General features: G+C 43.4%; 1 protein-coding gene across 1 annotated transcript; it reads right to left on the minus strand.

Moving 5' to 3' along the window:
* Positions 1–81: 81 nt before the first annotated feature.
* On the minus strand, positions 82–25,805 carry ATP7A (ATPase copper transporting alpha). The gene is given in 24 exon segments (XM_039571757.1): positions 82–3,127; positions 3,481–3,583; positions 4,105–4,222; positions 4,760–4,963; positions 5,269–5,411; positions 5,864–6,010; positions 6,664–6,877; positions 7,174–7,356; positions 7,549–7,743; positions 8,588–8,722; positions 9,021–9,175; positions 9,333–9,460; positions 9,884–9,975; positions 10,252–10,485; positions 10,839–11,064; positions 11,253–11,329; positions 11,968–12,129; positions 12,789–12,952; positions 13,998–14,204; positions 14,952–15,599; positions 15,602–15,682; positions 16,415–16,904; positions 19,435–19,578; positions 25,703–25,805. Coding segments are annotated over 23 exon segments (4,491 nt in total). The 5' UTR covers positions 19,543–19,578; positions 25,703–25,805; the 3' UTR covers positions 82–2,850.
* Between the last annotated feature and the right edge of the window lie 259 nt (positions 25,806–26,064).

Raw genomic sequence — 26,064 nt, forward strand, 5'->3', positions numbered from 1 at the left:
TTTTTGTATAAAATTTCAAGTGTTTTAAACTCTTTTAAAAGTTTAAGTAAGTTTGGTAAGATTCAAAGAGCAACTTGTGAAGCCTGGAGCGTATGTACTTTTTTATTAAATAGAGCACAGGTTTATAAATAGCTAGATACAGAAAACAATAAAATAGACAAAGGAGTAATACAATATTGTTTGTAACTGAGTGCTTCCAAGTGATAGTTTGGATTCAGAAATTTAAAGTGTCTCCAACAGGAGCAACCTATTTACACATTAAAACTTTCACACTTGGGAAAACACTGAGCTCCCACACACGATTCCACTTGCACTGTACATTCAAACTGAAGGGGATTTTGGTTCTTCAACGTAAAGCACCTTTTACAGTATTTTAATCACAAGTTAAACATCCTAGAAGTCACTACCTCACCCTTGGGAGTGTTGGACAGAGAACCTGCTTTCAAAAAATCTGAGTTTATCACAACCACCTTGCCCCCACCCCCCTTTGGGCTCAGTTATTTCCTCTCCCCAGAGCCTGATCCTCTGTCTGTCCTACAAGCTGCTCTCACATCCCTCCCAGATAGCAGCTGCTATTCCTTATTCCCTGATAATCATCTCTGCACCACTTTAAGTGTCCTGGTTTGGAAAAAGAGCCTTATTTTGCTGTACTTGGACCAAACACCGAGTTTCACAGAAAATGATAAAGCCTAGAAAAACATCTGTGTTGGGAAAAAGTTGGAGGTAAAGCTGTAAACATTCAACCCACACAGCACTTGGACAACAAAAGGCTGAAGGCAATGTGCTCTACAAATGTATTTGGAAATAGTTTAAGAAGTTCTTTATGCTGCTTTATCTACCAACCAGGAACTCAACCCTGAATTACCTCCCTGTTTCCTGCAGTAGGAGGGTGATGTGTCATTTCCATGCCATCCACTCCCCAGGCAGCACTGAAACTCCCATCTGAAGGAGTGACAGACCACCCACAGCACAGACAGAAATACGTAAACACCTCCCTTTCACCTGCACAACTGTGCCAAGAATACCAAGAAGGAGGTTGGATAAACAAGACAACTGAAGTCTTTGCATGATTGTGAAGCACTAAAACACATGCTAACAAAACCATACAGCTTTGGGTAATGATCTGCTTTGTAAGAACAGCTCTGCTGCTGCAAACTGAGACAACTGACCCAAACTGAGAACAAAACCCCACGGAATGGCTGTGCAATGATGTATCTCAGCATGTAACAACACTACATATTACATACAGCTGGAATCTAATTTATAAAAATACTCTGTATTCATGTAGAGATATTAAGAACTCAAATCCTGCTACAGAAGTATTTTGTTTCTTAAACCAGCAGCAGCAGCAGCATTTGATGCTGCTCTCATGACTGCAATACAGGTATCCTGATTTCCTAACAACACGTCCCCCAGTACAGCTCTTTTGCTCTCACACAACGGGATTTTCCTGGTGGTTCTCAGATGAAATGCAAGAGCTATTTACTCAGGACTTTTTACACACACAATCTATGCCCTGACATCAGGATTTGAGTTAAAGAGCAGAACATTAGAGAGAATCTCTTTATCTACACCAAACTGAGCATTTCTCTTCTACATGCACAATCAGTACACATTTACATCATGGACTGCACTTCATAATGAAATTGAACATTACTGAACCCAGCAACTGGTGCTGATGGCTGCCTCAGCAGTGCATGGGGAGAGCAAGGATCAGTGAGTAACAAACAGGTAACCAGCTACTGGCTGATGGGCATCTCTCACTGAGGATATTTTTGATATTCATGATTTCATGATCAAAAGCTGCATTTTGATATTGCAGTTCAGTAACAAATGACAGCTGTCTGAATTCACAGTGCCTGGATCTGCACAGACCAAACAAAGGGGGTTTGCATCAACCAATGCAGTGATGCTGGGCCATTCCTAGAATACAGACACCTTTACAAGCAAAGACTGAACTGTAGAGATTTTAAAGGCAGTCTGTGTGACAAACTCCCCTGGTTCATTGAAGGAGTGCCAGTAGATTCTGGTGGTGAGCACTAACTGCACTGCTCCTTCCTAAAGCTGAACATTTTGGCTAATACACCTCACACTGGCATTGCATTCAGGTGTTGCAGGAGTTTTTGGCTTAGGAGAGGTTGGGAATGAGCAAACCTCCCAACCTGGACAACCTTCAGGCAGACAGTCTCAAGGCAGGAGTGTCCTGGGGCAGGATGTGCAGAGCTCAGTGTGGATTCAGCCCCAAACCTCCCCGTTTTCCACCACACAGGAATCCAGATCCCATGGAGGTGATTTGAAGCCTGGAGTGCGAAAAGCTGGAACCAGATGTTGACAAGAAGAAAAGGCATATGAGAGGACCCATTTCTGGCAGAAGGCAGGCTGTGGAAGCGAGAGGGTTCTGAAGTAAGGCACATCTCTCTGCAAACAAAACCTTCAGGATTTTGCAGATGCAAATTCACAATTTTTTAACACAGTACTGAACTCCACTGCGCATAAAATAGCCTGGTATAAGGCTGGGAAATGAGTTTCTGGTTCCTTAGCTTCCTTAATTGTATTTTGACAATTTGCCAAAATAAATGCTATACTGCAAGCTCCATGGAATGGGAACACAGCCCCATTTGTGAGCATCAACAGCCCCGCACCAGATATTTTTGGTAAGCCTAGATTAAAAACCACAAAAGATCCTGGAAAGTCACTGCAAAAACTACCTCTACACTGAAGAAGAAATGCATCTAAAAGACCTCCACAAGGATCAAAACATGCACAGACCTCACCACAGCTGTTCTGGTTGTGTTTTTTGCTTCGGGGTTTTTTTGTTTTGCCTTAGTGGGGGTGGGAGGAACGAGTCTTTCATAAGGCTGTGTCATCATCTTCTCCAAAATCCCCCACCAAAAGTGAATGTTTGTCTGGCTCACTGAGGACTATGCTGTTCACTGAACGCTTGTCTGAGAACAGGGAGTTGATGGAGGCTCTGCTGTAGGTGATGATTCGATCCATCAGGCTCAGCTTAGGGGAGCCAGTCCCGCTCTCGTCGATCCCCACACGGACACTGATCTCTGAGGGGCTCTTGTGCCTCAGCTGACCACGAGCACGGAACTCCAGCTTCTCAGAACTTGGTTTCTGGTACCTAAGGAAGGAAAAACAAAAATATATCAATACCTCTGAGGCTGGAGTGAAGTACACGGAAATATGGATAGAAACTGATTATGCACAAGTCAGCAGCATTTGTAATTTAACAAGAGTTCTCACAAACACACAAAGGCCACTAAGGAATTTCCCATTCTGAACACTTACTTGTACAACTCTTCACATTAGAAATTATATTTTTAAACACTACTGTCTGCTTAACACAGACTTGCTGGAACTGTTCTTCAAAAGCCTTCAGAATCTCTCTCAGTCCCACATTTATTTTCTGCCACTCACAGTAAAAGACCTGAGCTTCAAACCCAAGGTACAAACCACAAGACTGTTCCTACTCACATCTTTAAGAGCAAAGAAGAAAGCACAACAGAGACTGAGGAGGCAGCCATGGCTGCAGATCCCATCCAGGGCTGCAGAACCAAACCAATGGGCAGGAAGACACCTGGAAAATTACACCAGCAGCAAGTTCAGAGCAGGAACACTGCATTATTCATCTACCGATAGATACAATTTCATGTGGACTGTCTAGTTTTAGTTGTTTTTTAATTTGTTAGTAAATGGGATTTTAGTTTAAATGACCCATATTTAATCCATAGGGATTTGGGGGTTATCTTAATAAGAACCTCAGGTGAATACACACCTGGATGTGCTGCACTTGCACAGTCCGAAACTCAGAGGTGGCATGTCCTGCCCACCCTACAATAAAACTGTTCACAGGACCAGGCTCTTTCAATAAACCTTTTATCCTGAAGTTGTTTTGATGTGCGGAGCACATCCATAGCAGCCATAGTGTGGGATGAGGACAGCTCACAAATATTCCACTGCAGCATCCCCAGGCAGAAAACTCTGCCCTTAGTGCCAGCCAGAAATAAAGACAATGGGAATTCTCCCACACAACAGTAAATCACTGCCATCTTCTACTCACTGAGCCCAATCCAATTAGTGCAGGCAACACTCACACACCTGCAGCTATAGGAACTCCAATGAGATTGTAAATTAGAGCGAAGACAAAGTTGATCCGGATCCTCTTCACAGTTTTCCTGGATAAATCTATGCTTGCTACCACATCCATCAAGTCATCCTGCAGTGAAAATGTTTATTGGAGCAGTCAGATAGACAGAAAGCACACGTGTAGTGCCAGCATAGTCCTGTTCTACAGCTCACTACAGTGCACTGGATGTAACAGGCTAATCACAGTAAGCCCTCTGGAGGCTGCTCTGGTCAGTGCCAATCCATCACAATCCAAGTAACATCCACAGCACCTCACAGGACAGCTCCAAACACTGACCACAGTCTGCCAGGGTGTTGCTGATGTGTAGGAAGAAGTGCCTGTAACGCTGGAGGTGCCGTGGTGCGTTACCCAAATGTAATTTATGTTTGCCAAAGGACAGGTCACTTTCTCCTCCTCTGTGCACTCGCAAACTTTAATTACCCCAAAATGTCCAGTACCCAGAAAACTCAGAAGTTTCCTTCATGGGATAATCACTGATCTAAACACAGGGAGGACAACCTCTGCTCCAGTTCTCCTGGATTATGGAGACTGTGCACCCCTGCATCACCCCAACACTCTGGGCCTTCTGACCCCTCCTACCAGTTCCCTTTAACTCCAGTTTCTTACCCTGATGAGAACCACATCAGCTGCCTCGATGGCCACATCCGTACCCGTGCCAATGGCAATGCCCACGTTGGCCATGGCCAGGGCTGGGGAGTCGTTGATCCCATCTCCCACCATGGCCACTCGCTTCCCTTCGTCCTGGAGCTGCTTCACTTTGGCCACTTTGTGCGAGGGGAGAACCTCTGCGAACACTTTGGTGATGCCAACCTAGACAGAGAGAGAGGACACAACTGTGCTGCAGCTTTTCCAGCAGCTGTCAAAGAATGATGTGGCCAGGAAGAGTGAAACCCGTATTATCATTCATGAGCTAAAGAGCAAACCCAGCCGATGATATGAAAACAGCTCTGAATTCACAGCTGATGTTATTTCTATTCAAAAACTTCTTGCATGCCCTCTTTATTCTGAATTTTTTTATATTACCATCTTTCACAACAGACCAGCCACCAGCAATATCAACATGCCACACCACCCTTCCTGCTGAAACCAGCCCCAGGCACAGGACACCAGCCCACCTGAGAAGCGATGGACCGGGCTGTTTTGCTGTTGTCACCGGTCATGAGGACAACTTCTAACCCCATGCTCTTCAAAGTGTACACTGCCAGCTCAGCCTCTGGCTTCACAGTATCTGCAATAGCTATCAAGCCACAGAGCACTCCTGAAAACAAAGAAAATGTTTGTAATAAAGATCTTTATTGATTTAGAAAAACGAACTTCTCCCAGTAAGTCCAGTTCCAGAACCAGTTCATACTGACAGTAGAAAGTGGGATGAGAACAGGTATCAGGGCAGCAAGGTTTAAAGCTATACAGAGCATGGACTGTACAACCACAACGAAAAAAAAATTCCTTTTTTTCCTCCTTTCTCCCCTTTTGCTTTCTTTGAAGTCTTTGCATTTTATTATTATGCCCAACTCTCCTGTCAGCTAAGTTGGGTAGGAAGAGCCTTTCCCGTAAGAAAGTGCTGTAAAACTGATTAATGATCTCTTTTCAGCCCGTTACCCTGCTTCAGGTGCAGCTGCTACGACATCACTATTTATTAATTTCAATTTATGTGATGTTTTATGTGGTACTTAGTGGCAACCAAACTGAGTACAGCAGCCCTGAACTCACCATCCACAGCTGCCAGAACAGCCGTGCGGCCTCTCCGCTCGTGCTCCATCATGGCTTTGTCCACCTCATTTCTCACCAGGAGGCCATTCCTGGTCATCCATTCCCGATTCCCGATGAGAACTGAGTATTTCTGAGAGGTCACAGTAGCTGAAGGAAGAAAGCACAATGCTACCATCATGTGGATAACCAGGGAGCTTCCCTGCAGCTCATCCCAGCCAGGCTCTCCCAGTATGCACTGGAACAGCACTGCAGGAAATCCAAACAGAAATAAAGAATTTCTCAGTATTTTCTGCCCAACCAATCTCTTCATGTGTCCTTAACAAGGAGACACCAATATTTCTTCAGTCCTGGGGAGTCACCCCATGTCAGAGGGCCAAAAACCCCAGGTCAAAGGACCAACTCCCCTTCTCAGTGCTTTTGATTTCTATGAACAGCCCAATGGAGTTGAAAAACCTAAAAATGAGCTGTTCTTGAGTGAAAACTAATTAGTTATGCAAATACCCATAATTTTGGCTAGCAAATGGTAACTTGGGATGAAGCAAAGTAAAGCCAGAGAGAGCAGACAGACAACTCCTGTCTGATTATCCAGTCCCATATTCAACATGCAACTTGAAATTGTATTTCATTTAAATGTTCTGAGTGATGTGTGAGCATGAAATAAACTAATGAGCAACTGTTTAATGCGTGCCTTGATGTCAGCCCGGTTCTCCAAGGCAGAAATAACTAACCTCACTCTTAAAGATCTTAAAGACACAAAATCAAAAACCCCCATTTTATTCTCGAACCCAGAATTAACTTACTTGGCAGCTCAGCATCAATGATCAAAGCAGGGTGCACTGATTCGTCTGCATTCTCCTCAATTTTCACAAGTGTCACATTTTTAACATTGTTTTCTTCAACCATTCTGTTTTTCCTGTAGAGTAAAGCTTCAATATTGGAGACTTTGCAACTAATGCCACAGCCTGGAACTACCTGAAAATCTGTACATGTCCCAAGGGTTTCTGAGTTCAGCTCCTAGGAAAAAAAAGGATGGAAACTGATGAAATTTTTAAATATATATAGCACAACACAATTATAAAGCCCACAAAAGAAAGTGCAGTTGAACAAAGAGGAGGAGGGAAATAATCATCAAAATCTAAGTCTGAATGGTGCATCTAATACGGTGTGATTTATGTGGCTCCACGATTTTCAGCTTACCCAATTAAACAGCAATTACTTAATAAGCATGAACAGCCTTGTGGTATTTATGAAGTCCCGTAAGAGAGGTTCTTCCATGAGTGGGAGCAGGCAGTGTTGTGGGAGCCCCTCACCTTTTTGCAGTACTTTGTGATCGCTGCTCCCAGCGGGTGCTCGCTGCTGCTCTCGGCTGTGCCCACAATCGCCAGCATTTTGTGACGAGGGAGGTGGCTCCCCTCCACCAGGAACTTCACCTGCATCACCTCAGGAGTGCCATGGGTGATGGTCCCTGTTTTGTCAAACACAACCACCTTGACCTGCAGGAAAGCAGGAAGATTTGATTCCACGAACCCATCATGGAGGTGCAGATTCCTTGGAAAAGCACCTCCTTTAACCAAACTTGAACACGACGAATGTATATAGACTGGTGGGACCCACCAGGACATTACCATCACTGCTCAAACAGGTGCCCAGCTGGACAGTCCTTGTGGGCACACCCCAGTGCCCACCTTGTGTGCCATCTCCAGGGGCTCCCCGCCCTTGATGAGGATGCCGTTCTGGGCCCCCACGCCCGTGCCCACCATGACGGCCGTGGGGGTGGCCAGGCCCAGGGAGCAGGGACAGGCGATGCACAGCACCGTGATGGAGGCCTGGAAGGCGAAGCGGATGATCACCTCTGCTGCTGAAATGCTCTTGTTGTAGCCCTGGGCACAGAGGGGAGTTGGTCAGGGAAGAAAAGTGAACAGCAGGAACAACTCGTTCAACTCCACGTTGCCCTGGAGGTTGGAAACGTCTGCTAATATAGCTACTGAAGTAAAGCACAGGCAAATTGTGCAAAACCTAAGATGAATGATTAAATTAATGACTATTTAACCCAATTCTGTTCTATACTGCATCTACCCTCGATTGTTTTATTTATAGGACGTTTTCCTAAACAAGACACCAGGTGCTACAATTCTTTAATGATGCACTGTAATAAAAGATAGCCATCTTCATATCTGCTTTTTTTTCCTCCTTACTGTATATATCTTTGATAGACTTTCTTGGAAACTAAGAAATTCTAATCAGAAATAGTTTTGGAACAAGAAACCTGTGATCTAAGCAACCCTTAAATCCAAGTTGGGATCCTGACCCTCCTCTGGAATTTGTAACGAAGATGAATTCCACTGATTCCCAAGATGAATTTACACAGAGCTGTGCTAACAGAGCCAGATGCAGAATTGGAGCTTTTGACAGGAGGGACTATTTTTTTTCCCCTCACAGAGGAGGGATGGATGGTGGGAAATTTTTGATGTTTAATATTTACTTCTTTTAATTAACTTTTTTTAAAAATCCTAACTTACAGGAGTTAATTAATGTAGATTCTCTTTAACTGCAGGAGTGATAGAGTATAAAAAAAAATACATAATGTAAAAAATGTACTAACAAGAGCAGCAATAGTCAGCGACTGCCTGCAGGGATAATCCAGAAAGGGAACCACTGCAGTCTAATAGAATTGTAAGGCTGTTTATTAAATATTTCAGAAGGTGCTTAAGGAGACTTACTTACCAGAAAGTATTTTTCCACTATTTCAAAATCCACAAACCCAATTATAATCCAGGCAAGAAGGGTAACCACAGACACAGCCACAATAAAAGGAACGAAGTAGCCACTAAGTTTGTCTGCAAATTGCTGGATGGGAGCCTGGGAAGGAGAAACATCACTCAGCACCATCATGTTTGTGTCTGAAGGCACAGAAGAGAAGAATCACAGCTGCTGCTTGCAGCACACTTGGCTTGCCACACTTTATAATTACAGATTTACTTAATAACAGGATGAGACTTGGCTCAGTAGACAGGATCAAAGCCCTTATTCAGCAAGATATTTCATTATGCAGCTGCAATTCAAATCCAAGCAGTTTCAGCCACCCCTCCAGTGATTTGGTGTGCTGGTGCCTGCATGAGACGGCAAACCTTGAGTGCTAAATTTGATGATACTCTACCTTTGAGGTCTGGGCCTCCTCCACAAGTTTAACAATCTGGGAAAGAGTGGTATCAGCTCCCACGTGGGTGGCAGAGATCAGAAGGGACCCGTTCTGATTGATGGAGCCTGCAATAACTGTACTGCCAGGCTTTTTAGTCACAGGCATGGCCTCACCTGAGGGAAAGGCAACAACAGACACAACACTGCTGAAAAATGCACCTTTGGGACAGCTGCCAACGCCTGACAAGAGGGAGAACATCAGCTTTGACTTCCTGTCTGCGGATTTGGTTAAAGGAAAACATTTTTACACTTGGAAAAAGCAAATGCTGACCTGTGATGAGAGATTCATCCACCATGGAGTGTCCTTCAATAACACGGCCATCCACTGGGAATTTGCCTCCTGGGACCACTTTGACAATGTCACCTCGCTGAACCAGTTCCACATCGACTTGCTCCTCACTGGAACAGGGCAAATGTTTTATAAGAGATTGGAACTGGAGCGACCCAGGCAAAGGAGCTTGCACTACACACAAAGCACAACCCCACTGGCTGGCATTAGTGCATACCAAAATGACCACAAGAAAGTTATAGTGCTCTTTGAAATGCTCTATTTTACCAGAATTTTATTTACTTTCCAGTTAAGAAAATCCACTAATTGTCTTATCACAGAAAAAAAACCCAAAACCAAAAACCAGCAATAAAACAGTGAACCAATAAAACAAAGCAGAGCAGTGTTAATTCTGCATTTTAATATTTTTATCTGCCAGCAAATTTGAAATTATTTGCTTCATAATTCTATAGAATAGTAAAATTTGTCTGTGAATTAAGCATGTTAACAACAAAAAAAGAACAACAGAAAAAGCAAATGACAAAGCAAGATACCTTAAAAGAACGTTATCGGGGCCCAAGGTAACAATAGTAGCTTCAGTAGCTTGTAATGAAATTAGTCTTGCCAGTGCTTCTGAGGTTTTACCCTAGAATAATAATTTTCATATTTTTCTGACTATACTATTGAAAAAAAAAAAAGCTGGGTAAATGACAACTGTGTGTGTTGCAATTTACCCTTTTTAGACAACACTTTCTGCAAACAGTCTGATATTAAGTCAAACTTTTATTAGTTCGGTTACTAAAGATGATTTTACAACACAGAAGGTTAAAAGAACCCAGCAAAGCTTTTGCACAGGGTGTTTTTACAAGGTTCACAACATTCTGAAATGATTCTCAGTGCCTTGGGGTTCTCTTTTCCTCACCTTTGCCACGTGCTCCAGCCACCGGCCCAGCGAGATGAACACGAACAGCATCGGGGGGGTGTCGAAGAAGGTGACAGGGTTCACCTTGGCTCTCTCAGCCATTGCCACCAGGAGGATGACAAAGGAGTAGAGGAAGGCAATGGATGTTGCCAGCACCACGAGCACGTCCATGTTGGCAGTGTTGTGCCTCAGTGCTCTGGAGGCCTGGATGTAGAAGTGCCACCCTCCGAACACCTGCAATGGCATTTCGCACATCTCTAACACACAGCAGCAGCTTTTCCATTTTAGTTGTGTTATTTGCCTCTCTCCTTGAGCAAAATCCCAGCTCTAGCTGAGGCTGTGGTCTTCCCACGGTACTCTCAGTATTTCCAGTGCCCTCCCAGTGGGATTCAGCTGCCTCAGGTGCACAACATCTCTCCACTGCCTGCCCTGCCCCACCCCTGACAGTCCCCAGAACCAACTATTTTGGCAACACAACCATTTTGCATCAGCATAATTACATTCACTTTTCAAACTTAATTTCTTCATCACCTTCCATTTTGAGCATTTAAGCCCAACAAAGCAGGAGTTGCCGTAACCCCACTCACCTGTACAGGGACACAGAGTAAAAACGACAGGAAATTCATGACAGACAATCCTGGTAGCAGCTGGTATTCCAGGACCATGGAGGAGTGGAGGGCCTCCATCTCCTCACTGCTCATGTTGTGATGTGTGTGAGCATCCGACAGCTGGCTGTCCATTACCATCATGTAAATCATCAGCCCCATGACAGGGATACAGAAAACCAGGCTCACAACAAAAGACCTTTTCCACCTCAGATTTAAAAAGAGAAAAAAAAAAAAAAAAAAAAAAGGAAAAAAAACTTGTATTGCAGCCAAGTGCTGGAGGATATTTTAAGCAGTAAGTCTGCACAGTCACACAAAATATCCTAAATTGATGCTTGAGTAACAAAGAAGAATCAAAGATGTTTACAGAATCTTAGCATGCTCAGGAATACTTACTGCCTGATTTCCTGTTTGTGGTCCAGATGACTGGCTGATCTATCCTTTTTGACTAAGGAAGTAGTAAAACCTAAATCCTAAGAAAAAAAGCCCAGTAATAAAAATGAGAACAGTCAGTTCTAAAATACACTTTGTGCTCAGTTGTTGCCAAATTACTGGTGGTGCCAGTCTTACCTTTAATTAACTTTATTAACATTTCTGATATGAAATATAGCTGTTGTTTACTTACTGTTGTCTGTTACTAATGTTTAGTAACCTTACAAAGAGAGAAAAGCAATCTGATGTAGAAATTAACCTTTTGGGAATAAAATGCTATTCTAAAGTGTGACTTTCCAAAATGGTTGTTCCTAAAGCACAGAAACAGAGAAACTGAAAAAGGCTGAGAAACTTCTTTCACCTCTCACCGGCTACAGTGCTTTATTTTTAAATAGATGTGCTTTTATTTTTCTACAAACCTATAGCTGGTATCTCCAAGTCTACCATGACCTGGGTTTCACTTTATTTCTGTTTAAAAACTTAGGCAAAGTTGTAACAGAGCATTTTTGAGCCAGAACACACATATTAGCTGCAGAAACCTGCACTAAGAAGAAGAAAGCAGATGGAAGAAGAGAGACCTATTTTTTGCTTTAAGAGCTCTTCCTTCTATTTCTGGGATGTGTAACTCTTCCAAGAACACTGGATATTTTAGGACACTTGGTGCCTACATGAAACTCACCTTTATCACTTGTATGACATCTCGAGGACCAATGGCCTCAGGGTCATACTTGATGTGGGCTTTGTTGGTTGCAAGAGCTACCGAGCAGTACAGAACACCATTGGTCTTCATGAGGGTGGATTCTATCTTGTGCACACAGGAGGCACAGGTCATCCCCCTCACCTGTAAAATAAAAGGTTCCTTCCTGTTAGCAAAGCACAGGTTACCTGGCAAATGCATCCTAAGAAGTAGGAAGAGTGCTTGTGACTATGGTGCATTATTTATTGCTTTAATCTGGGTGTGAAGCAGTGAGATGGATCTTTCTAGTTAAAGATGGGAGCGCTGTAGAATCATAAAATGGTTTGGGCTGGAAGGGACCTTAAAGACCATCCAGTTCCAACCCCCTGCCATGGGCAGGGATGTCTCCCACAAAACCATGCTGCTCAGGGGCCCCTCCAATCCTTCTAGAGGAAGCACAGCTTAAAGACCAGGTTATTAAGCCCTGCTAAAACTCTGTTAGCTGTTCAGTCTCTGAGCTGGGGGACACTGAGCTATACTCAGCTTCAAAAAGAAAAAAAAAAAGTAAATTCTGGCAACAGGAAGAGCAAACAGAAAAATACAGGAGCATTTCTCTGCATTTTCAGTGTAGTAGTAGTGAGCCAGCACAGTTTGCAGGACAAGATAAAATCTGTGATACGTACCTCATGTACCCTTATACTTCATTTTTTATAAATTAAGTTCTGTGACATGATTAAACTCCAGGAAGTGGACACTAACACAAGCACATCCAACAGATAAAAGCAATAAAAGCTGAGGGTGGCTGGGTTTAATGATCAGCTTACAACAAGTTCCAGAACCCCATCTCCTTCCCCGCAGTTTTCCATCACGGTGGCTCCAAAGCCCAGCTCCCGAATGAGCTCTGCAATAGCTGCAGGGTGAATGACAGCAGGGTTGTACCTCACTTCTGCCTTCCCTGCCATGAGGGCAACAAGGATCGAGTGTATTCCTACGAAACAAAATGTGTGAGTGGCAGATGAGGCTTAAGAAACAGCCTGCATTTATTGTAATGTGAGAGCACAACACAGTTTATTGAAATTGGGAAAGCTTCTGTGTTGTACAGAAAGAAAAATATCCTCATGTTTGGAAGCTACACCAACACCAGCACCTCAGTGCAGGTGTGACAGATGAAAGCATTACTCCATATGAGCAGCATGCCTTTAACAGTCTAATTACAAATTAATTAGACAAATAATTATATTAAATAGACAAATCTATTCTGCCTATGCTATAATAAAAATTATCTATTTTTACTTAAAAGAAGTTCTTCTAAAATACAGTGCTGCATATTTCTCTGATCTGCATTTACCATTTCTAGGAGCCTCTTTTCAAGAGAGAACCTGAATGAGAAAGGGCAGATCTAACAGTGCAATCCTAATGGGCACAGAGAGGATTTAGATTCATCCATTTTCTAGGATGAAAAAAATTAAAATCCAGGCTAACTCGAAACCCATCCGTCTTCATTAAATTAAATCATTAATTAAATTAATTAAATTATTAATTACACTAAATTATTAATTAAACACAGTCTGCATTAATGACTCTGTTACATCACAGTCATGCAGCTGTTTGTTCCTGCAAATATAATCACAGACACCACTGCCCTGACTCGCAGAGCTAAAATTACCCTGTGTCCCTCTAATCCACTCACACAGTCCCTCTGTCACAGCTCCCTAAAGCACACAACTCCTTCTGCCTTTCAGCTGCACACCTGGGCACCTCCCTGCAGTAGGAAAGAGCTGGTTTACCTTCAAAAGGATTCCATGTTTCATCCCTATATTCCTTGGAGCACTCAGCTGCTGCTTTTGCAACAGCAGTGTCTGGGCAGCACATCCATAAAGCAGCAAGGATGTCCCTGTTCCTGTCCTATGGACCAGAGGTGAGCAGAAACACCTGTCCTGAAAACCCAGCCCTTAAAAACACTGCAAAAGCCAGATGGATTCTCCAAAACAAATGCTTGGAAACGTAACAGACAACACTGACACACATCTCACCATCCTCCCTTCTCAGATTCCTCTCGATGTTGGCTACACACGAGGCACACGTCATTCCTGTGACCTGGACATAGCACTTGGAGATGGTCTTGCTCTCCTGCCTGCCAAGGTGGGCTGGTGGCACTTTGGAGGGTGGCTCAGGCTTGTGAGAGTCCAACTGTGCTTCGAGGGAGAGCTGAGGTTTGGCCACAGGGAGCTCTGCCTTTGCTGGAAAGGAGATTGCAGTTTGAGACATTGTGAACAGCCACTGCAGGGAGGGACGAGCTGCTGTGACAGACACACTGCTGTTTGTTTAGACTGAAAACGGTGGTTGTACACACCTTGTAAAGCTGATCCATCCACCTCTCTGTCACTTAAGAGTCAGCACAAAGTTGGCCACTGATTAACTTACTTGTTTGTTACTATTTTTCCTTTTGCCTTTCCTCATTGTGTTTGTTCTCTTGCACATCCTTTGTCCTCTCCTGTAGCTGTAAGCAAAACCTCTGTGTTGCAACCTTAGTTTTACCCCCAGTTTTATTGACTTTACCTGGAGCACAAAGCTGAACTTGTAAGCAAATGCATGTTTCATAAGCAAAGTCAGTGTTTATAACCTTAGAGAAAGGCTCTGGAACTACAGGCCACTGCTCCTTATAGCAATTCAGGGGACGCTCTGTTTGTGCAAGAACAGGGTGAAAAGGGTTAAGTGTGAGCACCCAACCACTTCTGCAGTTATTGACATAAAATAGCATTTATCTGACATATTTATATTGTGACCCCTCAGGTATTTGAGCCAATCTGATGTATGAAAGGATGTGCACGTTATCTTTAATGATCTCACCTGCAGTGAAGACATAAAGCTTCTCTTGGCAAGTATGTCAAACTGTATGTCAGCTGCTAAATTTCATCTTGGGTGGTACCAAATCCTGAACAAAACTGCACAACCCTTGTAAATTTAAAAGTTTCACATGTCATTACCTGGAAAAGAGGCATCAAATCCCATTTCCTCTATTGAGGACCGCAAGTCCTCCGGGCTTGTTTGCAGTGGGTCGTATTCTATAGTCCCATTTCCATTTGGGAGAGAGACATGAACAGATTTCACTCCTGCCTTTTGAGACAGGACTCCCTCGATGGACTGCACACAGGAGCTGCAAGTCATCCCCTCAATATTGACCACAACAATTTGTGTGAGGGGCTGGCTGGGATCCTTGGATGCAGGGTGAGATTCCAGTGGAGACACCAGCGTGGGGAAAAGTGCCACATTCTCGTGCTCCTCAGGAAGGCTGACTCTGAACCTCTCTGGAGACACATTCTCCACGGCTTTCCTCAGCTTTTCTATGCTAATTAAGCTTGGGTTGTAGTTTATAGCAGCAGATTTGCTCTCTAATGAAACCACTACACTCGTCACTGCCGGGAGCGCCGATACGGTGCTCTGGATGTTGAGGACACAGGAATTGCAGTGCATCCCCTCAACTCTGAACACAACTGTCTTTGTGCCAGTCCCACTGGAGTTTTCTCTCTCTGATGCCTCAGAGCTTCTGGGCTGAGCATTCTTCAGCCTCTCCAGGTCAATCCCACTGAGCTTCAGGGGTCTAGGCTTCTTTTTGAAGGCTGCTGTGAAACCGCCGCTTCAATTTGCTGTTTTATTTCTTCTGCTGTAATTAGAGCAGGCTGGTAGACAGCAACAGCTTCCTGATTGTCCAGGGACACTGGAAATGAATCAATAAAATAAGTGTGTGTCACTGCCCTAAGCATAATAAGCATATCACAGGACCTCGTCAAAGCTTTCCAGCAACACTTTAAATGGTCAGAAATGTAATTGCAACAGAAAGGAGATTTCATTGGTTTGGTAAAGATCAAACAACTCAGTTCTTCAACCAGTTTTTGTCTAGTACTACAACAATTTTCAACTCCTCCTCAAATTTTTGCTCTTTCCCTGAGATTTTCACAAATGGCATCACTACTTCTTACGGAATTTATCCTTGTTTTGGGATCTGTGGCAATACACTTATCCCAAAGCTAATGGTATCAGTAAGTTGGTCTTGCCTTTCAGATACAATTACATATATGCCAATACAAATTTTTAATTGGACAGAAAAGATGAACTACTATTAATTGCAATTTTAAAAAGACATCTGTTATTAGAGATTTCTGTAACTGGTAATAAAATTATGGAACACAATTACTCCAGGCTCCCTACCAAACGCAAAACAACCTCTGAACACTGTCACACATGTAACAGCCACATCCTTCCCACAATGGGGTCTCCCTTCTTCACTTCTAGTCCATATTAAAAGCATAATTAAATACCCAGTCCCTCAAAGAGTCACTGTCACACTCAGCTATCTCAGCTAAAAACTCACTAAGGTTGTACCTCTAATCTGCTGGATTCCTTGCAATTTGCCAGCTTCAATTTACGTGACAACACACTAAGGTTTTACCTCTAATCCTCTGAATTCCCTGCAGTTTGCCAAGCTTCCCCTCGATGGTGCTGGTGCAGGAGTGACAGGTCATCCCATCGACCTTCAGGCGCAGCACAGCGCTGCTCGCCTGGGACCAGCTGGAATCTTCCCAAGTTCCAGGCGTTACCTCTGGCACAGAGATGGTCAAATCTACTCCTGGGACCATCTGGGTAATCTGGCTGCCATTGGTGATGGAAGGGATGAAAGTCACCACTGCAGTTCTTTGATCAGAGGACACTTTCACATCCACGATCCCTTTGTTCCTCAGCAGCGTGGCACAAATCTGCCTGGGTGTTAGGGCTGGCTGGGCAGGGAGGGTGAGGAAAATTTTGTCAGGTAGAACAGGCTGGGGGTTTGAATCAGGCAGGGTAGCATCAAATCCCATGTCACAGATGGCTTCCTGCAGAGTCACTGGAGTTTGCAGCTTGGAGTCGTAGATGATAACGGCGTTCTTGTCCTCCAGAGAGACCTCGAGGGGACAAACAAAGCAATTTAGCAAACGGCAACATACAAAGTTGAGAACTGACACTGCACCAGACTAGAAGCTGCTTTTACTTGTAAATATTAGCAATACTTGTCCAGCATAACTTTATCTTTCACTACTCACCTCAAAGAGCAAAGCCACCACCACCGAGTAATTCCTGCTCTCCTGTGCAACAACAGGGCTGGACAGAACAGATCCCAGCCCGACTCCCAGCTCCAGAATCCTTTAAAAGTCTGTCTGGCCACTTCTACTTGCAACATCCAGACAGCACCAACGCATTTAATGAAACTTCCAGAGCCAAATTCACTTGAATTGGGATGACTAACCCAACTCAATCCCTGGAGCAAAACAGCCCACAGAAGAAATCCAAATCAGTTAGCAGTAATTCTAATGCAGTTAGGAGTAACTTCCCTCAGGCTACAAGGATGGAAGAAAACACTCTTTGAAACAACCCACAGCTTTAAGCAGCAGTGAAAGGAGCCCAGCATCTCCAGGCAATGGAGGCACAGGCTGGTAACTTGCTGTGAGCAAAAACCCGCATCAAACTTCACCAAAACTCACTTCAGAAACCTGATATGTGACTAACATTAAAGAATCTGTTTTTCCTCTCTCTGTACATTTTGGTGATCCAGAGACATTGTTATTTGGTAATAACCTTTCCCATCTGATGGTACACATATCCTCAATTTAATTTTCTCCCAACAGATGATATATCAAACACAGTAACTGCAGTTTCCAAAAGGAAAAAGCAGTGCCTGCCAGAGGCCCAACACTATCAATTCAATTCTATCTTTCCTCTGGGCAAAGGTACAAGCTAAAGACCACAGACATGATTAAATTGTATCAGTTAAATCATTTTAAGAACCACCTTTCCTCATTTCTGCCCCAATTATGGGCCTTAGCAGAATTAGCAACACAGACATTTACTGGTTTCATTGCAGAATAACCTAAAAGCAGCTGTTTGTCTGTATTAGTCATCTAACGTTCATGTCCCTTGTTGACCTAATCCATAATCATTAAACTAAACCCTGTTTTACTATTCCCAGAGAATTTTCTGAAATGACTGATCTGGGTAGACTGAAGCTCTGATGCTGTAAAAAGGATAATTACTAAATATGACCTCTTAAAAGTTTCTACTCAGAGTAGAGTCCTGCTCTACTCAGACTGAGTTTTTGCAACGTATCTTTTGAAATAGCATTCAGCTGTGGGATATTTACCTAAAAACCTAAATACAAAAGTCTTAGTACTGTCCTTTTAAAGCCCTGCTTCATTCCTTACATAAAGGACACTGGGGATGCACACTGTCTTGAATCAATTTAAAGTATAAATCTCCCTGTCCTATCCAAAGTCACCTGCGTATTCACAGAAATTACCTGAGAAAACACAAGGCTGACAAAATGACATTTTGCTAGGAGAAGGAGAAAGGGAGGATTCTGAAATCCTCCCTTGGGGGTATAGTTTTACAGGCTGCTTTTAGCCTTTATCTGGGTTCATGCTTGCTGACACCCAGTGATTTATCTGGCCATGCACAGGGGGCTGTTCAGAGCTCCAGGGCACTGCTGTCAGAGCACAGACTCACATTAAAGCTCCTTTACAGCTGAAGGAAGATGAAAAATTATCTGTCTCGTAAGTTTTGCTGCTTTTCACCAAAATTTGTGTGTGTGTGTGTGTGTACACAAACACCTGTTTCAGGCCAAAAGGAACTGCTCTGAACTGTGCAGCACCTGCTCTGCAGGGAAACTGCACCACAATGGGTCTTGCAAAACCAGCTACAGACAACGACCACACACCCCCCAAATTAAAACTGTGCCCAGTTCTGGGAATGGAAGTGTTCACCTAAGATATCCCCACTAAAATAGGAGTTAACTGTTGATAAAACCAGGAAGATAAAACTTTCTTTGGAGTAAAATCAACAACTACAGAATGTTACAGGATGCTTTCAGAACACAGACACTAAATAAATAAACTCCTCAATTTTCTGTTGTTAGAACTGCTCTTTCTACCACAAGCTGGGTCACAAAATTCATAGGAGTCTCCCAGCTTTTAAATTGTTTCCATTATTAAAACTACTGTAAGATGATGTACTCTGCAAGGATAATCAGCTCACCCTGGAATGTTCTACAGTCCAAAATTTTGCCCATGACAGAAAAAACACCAACAATGTTGGTATCTCCTTCGAGCTAAGAAAAAAGTTAAAACCAAGTCAGGCAAAGAAAGCCTGAATAAGGACAAACCCTGTTCTTGCCTTTTTTTTTCCCCATTACTTCACAATACTGAATTAATTGTAGAGCAGAAAATTAATTAAGAGCACCAGATAATGACTTAGCTCCCACAGCAGTGAAGCAAGCACCTGTTTTTCTCTTATTTACCAGAAATACACCAATGGACCTCCAACATCAGCCTCCCAAGAAACATACACAATAAACTCTTCCCACATGATTTTCCTCCCTTGGAGCACAATTTATCACGGTTTCTCCTACAAAGCTTTGCTAGAAACAGTGCTAGTGTCACTTACTTTTATGTTATGGATTCCATTCATCTTCCCAAGGTGCTGCTCAATGCTCTGGACACAGGAGTTGCAGGTCATCCCCTCCACGCCAATGGTCACGGATTTTGCCTCCATTGTGAATTTCTACTCAAGTCTTCTCATTGCTGGTGGCTAAAAACAATCAGGACATTAGTTCCTAAAGAATTTCACAGAAATTGAAATGAAAACAGGGATGTAGTGGAAGATGACCCCATGGCAGGGGTTGGAATGAGAGGAGCTTCCAGGTCCCTTCCAAACCAAACCATTTTGGGATTCTAGGATTTACCATGGAACTCTGGTAGATGTCAAAATCTGAGCAGACCTAAGCAGAATGGAGAACTTTACATATTTCTTCCCCTGAATTTTCAAAAAGGGAAAGCACTCAGGCATCTATGATTGGATTTGGGTTAAAAAGGAGATCATTTAATTACATGCACCAAGCTGTGATTCACTGGTGTGAAATATTAAATTATAGGGAGAAGCAAGAGAGAGAGAGGGGGACAGCAGCTCTTGGAATGCTGAAACAAGAGGATGGCACAGCTGATAACTGTGTTTTTCCACATTTCTCTCTCATATATTGCCCTCTGTTTGCAAAAACAAGTGAAACTGAAATTAGCTCAGGAAGCAAATCAAGCTTTTTCCCACACCTCACTCAGAAAGTCTAATTTCTGCTCCTCTGAAGAGAATCATTATTATTTTTGCTCATAAAAACAAGCCCAGAAAACAAGAATTACTGAACCTAAATGAAATTAATTTGTAGAAATAACAGCCAATGCAAAGAACTTCTTTTGCCCAATGCATAAACTGTAAGTGACTAAGGTGAAAAGAGGGCAAAACAAGCAAATCTCCAGATTTTTTTTCTCAATATTCTGAAAAAAAGTAATGCAAGTTTTCATTGACAGAGAGGTTAGTGACCAGGAAAATGATCACAGTTAATGTTTGGCAGCAGTGAAAGCAGCAGTAAAATTTGATGACTAATTGACAAGCTGAAGTGAAGCAGAAGCTTAACTTGTTTTCTTACCCTGAGGACTTATCTTGGAAAACTCAATTACATGATTTCAGTAAAATAAATTTTTCTTGCTCCTTGGTGACATTCCCAGACTGTTCCCTGTTACAGAAGGCCTGAAGGGTTCTGGTTTCACTTTGAGATGTGTTACAAACCACGTAAGAATACAAGGAAGTTTCATCATAGAAACAGGTTTACCGCCCTGATGCACAAAACTAAATGCTGAACTTAATCAACAAGAAGTGAAAGAAATGTAAAACTGGGAATAGTGACTTTTCCAGTAGATTAAATATATCTTATCCCTGCTAAGAACAGAAATAAGACAACTCTGCCTGAGGAGTTATTACAGATCTCACTTCTCACCTGCTGTTACCAGAGTTATTAGCAACACACAGTATTTGTGTGTGAATATCCACACATTACAGAAATGTAGAACTCTCACCTGACACAAGAATTACCAACCAGCAGGAAAGTATATTTTAAGCAAATTTCATACAGCAGCTCCTTTCTCAGGCTGATCTGCACACTCAGAGGGACAAAATACTTTAAAAACCACTAAGCTATGCAAGAAAACACTTGCTTTCCTGTCATCCTATGGAAATGTAATCCTCTGTGCTTCCCCCAGTTCTTCCCGAAGGAATGCTCAGCCCACACCCAGCAAACAAGGACAGCATTGTAACTCCACAGTCAGGGACACACCAATATTCCCACAAGCCTGAAGCACAAATAAAGTTGCAAAAAGCACTTGACTTACAGGGAACTTGAGAGCACAACCAGGCAGATGGGACTAAAATGAGACATCACAGACAGGATCAACCTGCCCTCTGGTAAGGTTTGGAGAGACGTGAATTAAAAAGCATTTCAGGTACATGACCAACTTGAACTGTCCTGACACTGTACTTTGAAAACAAAAATAAAGGAAGGGGACACTTTGGCTGTGAGCTGCTATCTAAAATGATCAAAGGTTGGCAAGATGCTGCCTTGGAGGAGAGCTGGGGTACAGCTGGAAGCCAGGGAAAAGCTGCTGAGCTCCTGGCTGCCTTGCCTGTGCTTTGGTGTAGTAGACTCGAGCTACAGGACAATAATATCAATTTTTACAGAAACCAGGATACAATATCAAAGGATCTCTGTCAAACTAACAGCAGCCATACTCTCAGCACAGTGAATTAACACTGATTACAGTAAACATAAGCACTGCTACCAAATGCCCAGCAACGCATTAAAAACCCAACTGTTTAAATATGTAAAAATAACATTAAACTTTTCTTCACATCTATTATTACGACAGTTTGTATGACCAAAGTGTTTCCTCCATTTTCTCAGTCCGTTTCCTTGCCCTTCTGCTGTTCATTCATAAACACAGCAGAGAAAACCCTTTCCTGGAAGAGGCTGTAATTCAAACAAAAACCATAAAGGCATAAGAAAAAAAAAAAAATTAAAATTATTTTTCCTTTTTAACCCCTCAAGGCCCTGAAATACTAGGACTGGAAGCAGAACTTCCATCAATAGAATTTATCTGTTGGATCAAACTGGCTCTTCTTTTTGTTCTCAGACCTTCAATTAAGAATTTCCTTGATCTCCATGACATGAGCATGAGTCACAGCTCCCTGCTGGTGGGGAAGACAACCAACAGGGATTTTTATTTGCTTTCTTGCAGGTTGCTAACAGTTTTTATACTAATTTTAAAAACAGGTTGTTCTCCAAGAAATGAGACATGTCCAAATCTAATGAGCAATACTGGTCTCTTTAATCAGTCACATGCTATTATTAACACTGAATTGTTAATGAGTTGTTTCTCAGTCTGTTTTCTGTACAGCCTTGCTGAAATTTCCAAAAGCCAAACTGTCTGGATTTCCAGTGCTCCTGAAGCTTCGAAGAGATCTTGTTCTCAGAAGGAAATATGAGGTTACACACAGTGACTCTAAGTAGACACATCCTTTTTTTCCTCCCCAAGCAAAATTGCCTGGAGAACCAGTTAAATCTAAAGGCAACACATGCTTACATCTGAGACTGTATTCTACCTTGTCATATTCATTTCAGTTCTGATGCTCTGCCTCCCTTACAAGTGCTTCAAGATAGAAAGAATTTGGCTGAAACTTGAACGAAGTATTTGTCATATTTCCTCTTCCTGACAACTTTAAATTAAGGAAGACCATGACTTCCTTAAGCAGACTCAAAATACCTGTTACACCAATGAATCACGACTAGATGCACACAAAAGGCACACAAATATTAACAATTTAATCCTAGTTCTCATTTGGGTTAATATTTTCCCAAGTTTGCATGAAAATAGATGTAGAAGTCACTATCTGTGGCAGTCCACATATTCTAAAGCAATGGCTTGTGCAAGTTAGCATGGACATATCCTTTTCATCATAACATATTTTCTTATAGAGAAAAGACCTGAAGCTGAGGTCCTGAAAAGACCTGAGATGGTAAGTTATGGATTACACAGGTTTTAGAGAAAAAATTATGCTTTTGTTCTTAACCAGTGCATTGCTCTATCTACCTTTGCCATCAATTAGTAAAGAATTTCAGCATTTGACAATACAAAGAAGTGGCAGTTCCCTTTACAAGTTACCAGTTCTGTATTTAGTTCAATTTTCTTGAAGGAAGTCAGTTAGTGCTTCTATGAAGTGAATGAAGCAACAGAAAGAGGTGATTTCTACTTCCAACAGAAATTACTCCCTATGGAAAGGAAAATTCAGTAGTGATCAACCACAGGGTGACTGAGACACTCTAAATCTCTAAATATTTTCTCTAAATATTTTTTTGATGTGCTAACACCAGTCACTGTAAGTAAAATATCTGAAGAAAAAAGGCTTGATGAAGTCAAAGTTAAGTAATTTGTAAACCCACACTATCAAAAAGAGAAAATTTAAAAAATGAGCAGTACAAAGAAGAAGTTACAACACCAGTAAAAACTCAGAGTCCCATATAACTCTACAAAAGACACTGTGGTGCTTCTAATATCTGAGCTCACCCAGGCATCACAGAGCAACAACACTCTGTGGCCCACAGACACACTGTGTGCCTGTTTTGGGATTAGTAAGGATACAACCAGGAAAGACAGGTGCTTCTCCTTACCTGTACAGCTCCAGTTTTCACCAGTTTATCTATAATTACCTTGAATTTATAACTGCTGAAATTAAAAGAGGTCACAGCTTGGCAAATACCACACAAATGGCAGCAACAGAATCTCGCAGGTTTAATTTCAGCCTTTGGATTTTATTAAATTTCTAAATGGCCAAGTGCTACTTAGCTCACTTTATTTATGGCAGCAGGAAGCTAAATTACTTATTACATTAAATGGAAAAAAGGTGCCTGTCCCTCAGTGTCTGCAGGCACCTATGGAAAAGAGCAAAGGGCAGGAAAGGAAAAAGCTGCATCATCTCACCCTTGGGCTTAAAAACTGCAACAGGAGATGGGTCCAATAGGGAAGAAGAAGGTTTTATAGGGTTCATGGGCAAACAGATCCATTTGAAAGTGTGACTAGATAGGAGATATGGGCATGATAGGCCCATGGATAGATGAGGCTTAATCACTGAGAGAGAAACTGCGCATCTGCAATAAATGTCACAGCTACATGACGCTCTAAATAGGTTGTAATTCATGTTGCTCAAGACTTTAACAAGCCTTGCTTGGTCAGCAGAGGACAGAAACTGCTCTGAGGGAATTTATTTCTATACAAACTGCATGGGGGAAAAAAAAAAGTACTCATTGAAAGCATTCTGCTTCACTTCTAACGAGTTTTACAGAACTTGAGACAAATTCTTAGCAAATCCTTTAACTCGTTCTTGGCTTTCCACAACCTCTTCAAGTCAGATTTTTGCAGAATATGAATGTTCCCTTGGAAGAATCATAGGAAATATTATGAGTAGGATATAATTTATAACCCCTTGTTATGTGAGCATACCAAGGTCAACTGGGGCGCCTCAGTCTTAAGCTTAGTCTCAAAGTACTCAGCAGAAAAATGTGGAATGCATTATACAGTAAAAAGAAGAAGAGTAAGACAGCAAACTACGTATAATGTTAGTTTTTGCTTCCCTGCTTTGCCACCTGGGAAGGAAAAAAAGCTTCAGGTCTTTTCTCTACTAAGAAAACACATTATAATTATTAATTGCTAATCAAACTGTGTTTGTGCTCACACAGGGCATTGTGACACACAAAGTCCCACACCACCAAATCTTCACCTATTTATATCCACCCAATTCAACAAGTATTTAAGTTCAGAAACACAATCTTTGCTGACTGCATGAAAGATTTTAAGCAACTTTATACTACTTATGTGCAATTTCCAGAACATGAACACAGGGAGGCAACAGTTAAGCTGTTTCGCTCTTGCTCATTTTTGTGAGATTTCATCCCAAAGCATCATAAACAACTCCTCGACCTTTTCCAGAATATCCACACTATGCTTTTAATTGGAAAAAGGTGCTTGTGCACAGAGTGCTGCCATCATAAGGTGGCATAAGAATAAACACTAAGTAAGGTGTTTCAGAGGGACAAGGTGAGCAGCTCAGAACTGGGACAGAAGCTCAGTGACTCATGCGTGTAGAGACTTTCTCTGGCCATTGACAAGAGCACAAGAGGGGACTTTTCCAAGTGAGTGCAGACTCACTGCGTGCCAAGCCCCTAAACGCGGGTGCTCCCTGATAAGCACAGCCCGCCGGGGCCGCAGCAGCCCCCGGAGCGGAGCCGGGCCCCTGCCCCGCCGAACCCCCAGGGGCTGCCGGGGCGCTGGGGAAGCGGCTGAGCAGGAAAGGCCGTTCTGGCTCCGGGGCTCCGCCGGGACACGGAGATGCCGCCGGGGCGCTCGGTGGGTGAACCGCCGGGGCACCCCCGGCTCCCCCGGGATGAGGCACCCTCACACATCGGACGGAGAGGCTGGGCAGACCCCGGCCGAGCCGCGCTTGTTTCGGGGCCCGGGCCCTCCCCTCCCGTCGGGGACACGTAGTCCAGCACCACCGCAGCCGCCCACAAACCCCCTCCCCGCCGGGAACACAGTGACAACGGGCCGGGGGCAGCGCCGGAGGACAGGGAAAAGCGGGAGCTCCCAAAGCGAGTCCGCACGCACCTAAAGCCGCGGGAGCGCCCACGGAGGGAAGCGGGAGCCCCCCGAGGGTCCGCGCTGCCGGAGACAGCCCCGGAGCGGCTCTGCACTGACGGAGGAAAAACAACCAAGGCGGGGCCGCGGAGAGGGTCCGCAGTGACGGAGGGAAGGGAGCCCCGCGCAGGGTCCGCACTCACCGGGACCGCGGGCTCCGATGGCCGCTCCCGGCCCGGGACCGCCGGGCTCTTCCCCCGCCGTGCCACGTGACACGCGGCGCTCGGCCCCGCCCACGCGGCACGTGACGCAGGCGGACACGTGACGGCGGCGGGAGGAGGCGGGGCCGCAGCCGCGGTCGGTGTCGCCGTATCGCGACAGGAACGCGCCCGCCGCGCAGCCATGGGGAGTAGATGGACTTTCAGGTCCCTTCCAACCCCAAGCAGTCTGGGATTCTCCAATCATCAAACACCAGCATGACCCGGTAACTGTTCTTTTCCCACCTCATTTCTCTGGTTATTTCTACCCTGAACAGAAGTTAAATGCGGAGACAGGGTTGCAACAA

Source organism: Corvus cornix, chromosome 4A (assembly GCF_000738735.6).
Source record: "Corvus cornix cornix isolate S_Up_H32 chromosome 4A, ASM73873v5, whole genome shotgun sequence".
Classification (NCBI taxonomy): Eukaryota; Metazoa; Chordata; class Aves; order Passeriformes; family Corvidae; genus Corvus; species Corvus cornix.